Raw genomic sequence first — 4,942 nt, 5'->3', positions numbered from 1 at the left:
ATGCAATCCCAAACGGCAGGAACCCAGTCGCTTCCTCCTCCAGCGCTTCCTCAACTTGTCGCCGAGCAGCACGTCCCGATTCCCCCCAATGACAAGGACACCAAGCGGCTCATTGTCGTTCTTTCCAATGCCAGTCTCGAGACTTACAAGGCATCGCACGGGACCAACCGCAATGGCGTCCGGGAAGAGAAGTACACGCTCCTTAATAGCGACGAACACATCGGTATCATGCGCAAGATGAACCGCGACATCAGCGATGCTCGGCCGGATATTACCCATCAGGTTTGCCGGACCCAACGTATTCCCCTTCAAGGGTCTAAAGCGCTGACGGTCCGACTATTTTCGTTCATCGTAGTGCCTCCTCACACTTCTTGATTCGCCCATCAACAAGGCTGGCAAGCTCCAGATCTACATTCAGACGGCAAAGGGCGTTCTCATCGAGGTTTCGCCAACCGTCCGCATTCCTCGCACTTTCAAGCGTTTTGCTGGTTTGATGGTCCAGCTTCTCCACCGCCTTTCGATTAAGGGCACCAACACGAACGAGAAGCTCCTCAAGGTTATTCAGAATCCCATTACCGACCACCTACCCCCAAACTGCAGAAAGGTTACCCTCAGCTTCGATGCTCCGCTTGTGAGAGTGCGCGACTATGTCGATACCCTTGGTCCAAATGAGAGCATTTGCGTCTTCGTTGGTGCCATGGCTAAGGGCCCCGACAATTTCGCGGACGCTTACGTGGATGAGAAGATCTCGATCAGCAACTACAGTTTGTCGGCAAGTGTTGCATGCAGCAAGTTCTGTCATGCATGCGAAGATGCCTGGGATATCATCTAAACCGGACCACGAAGTCACGCTCGGTCATTGTTACGATGACGACGACGATCTGCTTTGTGAACCATAGGTAACATCCGTCCGGTCTGCTGCCTACCGGGCCAGGTGCCCGGGGGTTGCCGGCTACCACTGTTGACAGGGAAATGGGGGTTGGATGGAAAGATCGCCAGCCTCTCGCCTTTTCTCACGTAGGGTGCTGCGGGAGCACTGGGCCTGTTCCGCGATACAACATCGCGGCTAACACCCGGTGACTTCCGGAACTTGGGACCTCTGTGCTTGAGCTGTCGGTGTTTTTGCAACCAAAACATGGGGCATTCAACAACGGATCCCAAGACGCTTTCGTCGTCTGCGCGGCGCTACTTCAACTTGGCCCGCGTCTTCCCCCTTTTCCTTGTTGTACCTCGACTGGTGTTTTCTTCTCACCTGTCTTCTACCTTGCCGGTGTGTATACTAAACCAAACCAACGGCCTTAATTGACCTGCCAACAATAAAGGTCGAAAATGTCAGTTGGGTTGAGAGGTGGCTCATATAAAGGACTGGGTTATGGGCCAGGATGTGGTTGGGTTGGATGGTTAAGATGACGAAGGTGATACGCTCAACTCTGGGCCACAATCGTTGTCAGGCATGAAAGATGGTGACTAAGAAGGCAGTCGGGTACCACTTCTCCCAAATAGAATTTGGTATGATGAATCGCGTGTTGTTGCTGGGTTTTCTGCTTTGTTGCATATCCCCTGGTCAGAACATAGTCATGATTGTACTGCCGACGGGTACACAGATGTCGGTTGGTAGTGTTGGGCAGGACTCGAACCGTGGTGCGACGGTCACAAACAGGACTCAAAACAGCAACAAGGAATCAGTGCAAATGGTGGAGGGACGGCATTGTCGTTACCAAGCGATTCCAAGCTCATAATCCCCCACGCGAAATCCGGTTCTGCCCTGCTCACATGGATCAATAGCCGTCGTGAATACCTGGAGTATGGAATGAAGCAAAAGCAAGTTTGGTGATGAGGACACGTGATTCCGGTGGGTCATATGGATGGGTCTGCCAAGACTCCGATCGAAGCAAGAAGGGAGGGGAACAGGGAGTCTTGGCTTTTGACCTACTGGGCTGCTTCTAAGTTCCAGGAGGGAGCCCAGAGGAGTCCAAGAAAGTCCGGATGAGCTGTCTCAAAGGGCAGCAGAGCGGCTCCGGGCCCAATCGAGCAAAATCCTAACGAAGCAGGGATGGCTGAAACGGTGCAAGCGGCATCTGCCACGAGTCTTCAATGTTCGGATGGGGCGTGGTGCAGAGAGTTATGCGTACTGATTAGCGCTGACGGGAGTGGCTCGTCGTTCGCTTCACTGGCTGGCACACACCCAAGTCCAATCTTTTCCGCGCTTGCGGGCTGTCTTCGGAATGCGCATCCGCACATGCGGGTTCATCGTGAGAGACATCAGCAATTTGTCTGGATGTTTGGATCCCTAGATTTCCATGGATTCCCGGAAATTGGAGGTAAACCGCTAGCCGGCCACCTCCAGAGCCTTCGGCAATGACAACATATTTGCCCGGCTCTGGCCCTCGGCTGCTGGTGACCTGTGGCTGAGAGAAAACGATGCTGGCCACATATGACGGCCATTTTGCGCTTGGTTTCTCCTGGAGGTGATCTGTTTGGTCGACATGCATCAATCGCTGCGGGGCTCAGGGTTGGATCAGCCCGCCGTCCCTTTCAGCCCGCTGGCCCCGTTGGGCACCATCGAACCTTTTTTGCCCAGCATGTGCTCGCATATGCAGGCAAGCGTCGCACGTTTCACTCTATACTGCTTGCTGGTCTGCTTGCTGGCTAGTGTGCGATCTCTTGGTTTCTGCCCCAGGCCATTGCAGTCTGGCCCAGCGTTGACTGGTTCTGGACGATCCGAGACCCTTCCTCTGCGACACCATTTTTTCATCCAGTTTCCCACGTCCCTAGTTTCCACTCCTCCATCTCATAGACCCCCCGCTTCCAAAGCACCAAGCATTAGGGCAAAGCATTGTCGCTCAGTAGTCTGCCGCGTGTGAAGTTGAGAGCGGTCAGCCAGGGTAAACCACAGAGACAACCTGGAAGCCAGACAACGGTTGACCGTCGACCTTCGCGCGTCGAGCGGTCTACGGATTACTTGCCAACTCACCTACCTACGTCCGTGCTGATCAGATTACTCTGACCGTTCACCCCTTAGCTGCTTTGCAGCTACTCGCAGCGTGCAGCCTCCTGCAGAAAGCAGCCGTGCACAACAGGACGCAGCAAGACGCAGCCTGCTGTCACGCAGCGACCAGCGCCCATCAAAGATCGCCTCAGATTTGCTAGGCTCTTCAAAGCCCCCTCCAAGCTACCTCCACGCTCAAGCACCCCAAGCTGCTCAGCCCCGTGGCGTGTCGCTTGCGAGGGATTTGCTTGGATTTTTCTTGGATATCCCGTCACAAATCATAGCCCTTGAACGGCTCGCCCCGTCACGCCACAGCGCACACCCAGCCCTGACAAACGTCCTCGGCGGCCACAACTGACCATTATCGAGCCTCCAGCTCTTGCTCCTCACCTTTTCGGGCTTTCACTTTGAGATACGATCAGGCTCCGAGTGTCCAGAGGCCTGCTTCCGTGGTGAAACGCACGCTTTACCTCTCATTGTGCCTCTCGAGGTCGCTGCCGCTACACGGCACACCTCGGTTCAACTATAACATCCAAATGGCGCCCTACTTAGAGGTCTCACACCTCCCTTCCGCCTCGTCATTTTATTCCGCTATCATACAACCGCTTGGACTCCATTACCACACCACCGAGGACGGTAACTACCCCGCAATCTCGTTTGGCATCTCGCCTCGCGCACCGCCCTATTTCAAGATCATCCAGGTCTTTCCCACCAGAGAACGTCCATTGAAAAGAGGCCGAATTGTCTTGGGCTGTCCCTCGGCCACAGCAATCGACCAGACTTACGAGCGTGCAGTACAGGTGACTGCAGACGCCTGGGCAGCATACGAGCGCCATTTACCGGAAGGTTACACGGCCCCCGGTGCCCCTTCTGTCCGCCGGTACCCTACACGTGTTGGTGCAGTTTGTCTGGAGATTTTTGACTTCGATGGCAACATGTCACAGATTGTCTATGTACCTCCACCTGACTATCCACCCGACTACGACGGCTCGACTCTGCGCCGCACAAAGGTGACCGACGAGCAGGCGACTCGTATTCTGGATTGGAGCTACGAAATTGCAGACACTGAGCGGAAAGCAGATTTAGAACGCGATATGGACTCAGATTCCACTGAATCCCCTCGCACCAGATCTCGACGGTCATACTCAGTCAGACATCCGGAAGACGAACGTGACGACAGACGACTCAGCCGCAAACGGAGTTTGAAGCGTCGCTCCTCTATCTACGATCCTGCCACGTCTGCCCGAGAGGACGAGGAAGAACTGGAAGGTTCTTATCGCATGAGCAAGAGCTCTCGTAGGCGGTCTTCCCGCCACGAGTACGACTATGATGAGGATGCTCCTGCCTATTCCCCGCGCTCTCCGTACGCGGACTACCACGATGATGATCGTGAAGAGCGAGTGATCGAAGTCGAGCGCAGCATTGAAAAGGTTCGGCATCCTGGCGACTATGCTGCTCTTGCCAACTTCCGTCGGCCGCTCCCCGAGGTCATGGCTCGCTACAGCCAGGTCGGCTCCTCACGGTCTCCCAGAGATGATGATGATCTCTACGACGAATACCGCCGGGGCCGTCACTCCTCATCCCGATCGCGTCATTCTCGCACACGCAGTGAGGCTGCTGCCCAAAGGGAGCCGTACCCTCCGGAGCTCGAGCATCGCAGCTATGTAAGCCTGCGCAGCTCGCGTTACCCTCCCCCCGTGCAACGCACCTACACGTACGACCTGCCTCCCGAGCGTGATGGCAGTTACTTTGGCCGCAGCCATCGCTCTGTCAGCACCCTGCGCGCAGAGGCCACCATGCCACCTCCGCCTCCTCCACTGCCGACCGATCCATACTTCCTGAGTAGCCGCAGCTCGCATCACCGCAGTTACTCCTCTCGCGAGGGCAGCTACACCTCTGCCTCACGTGGAATTGCCCCACCCCCTCCTGCTGGGTACTATCCTCCTCCTCCTC

General features: G+C 55.6%; 2 protein-coding genes across 2 annotated transcripts in view; both read left to right on the top strand.

Annotated features, from left to right (window-relative positions):
- CTHT_0048280 (uncharacterized protein) lies at window positions 1-832 on the top strand (the record flags this gene model as incomplete). The annotated part of the gene is made up of 2 exons (XM_006695128.1): window positions 1-282; window positions 356-832. 2 exons carry the CDS (start codon window positions 1-3, stop codon window positions 830-832), a joined length of 759 nt encoding a protein of 252 aa, XP_006695191.1.
- Window positions 833-3,525: 2,693 nt separating this feature from the next.
- The window catches only part of CTHT_0048270 (uncharacterized protein), a gene marked incomplete at both ends in the record, with an annotated part of 1,755 nt that continues 338 nt past the window's right edge, over window positions 3,526-4,942 (top strand). The window contains one exon of the mRNA XM_006695127.1: window positions 3,526-4,942. This exon is cut by the window's right edge and continues 338 nt beyond it. Within this exon, the coding sequence (XP_006695190.1) occupies window positions 3,526-4,942 (1,417 nt within the window).

Source organism: Thermochaetoides thermophila, assembly GCF_000221225.1.
Source record: "Thermochaetoides thermophila DSM 1495 unplaced genomic scaffold scf7180000011819, whole genome shotgun sequence".
Classification (NCBI taxonomy): domain Eukaryota; kingdom Fungi; phylum Ascomycota; class Sordariomycetes; order Sordariales; family Chaetomiaceae; genus Thermochaetoides; species Thermochaetoides thermophila.
Note: the sequence above shows the minus strand (reverse complement) of the source record. Positions and strands in the feature narration are given on the sequence as shown.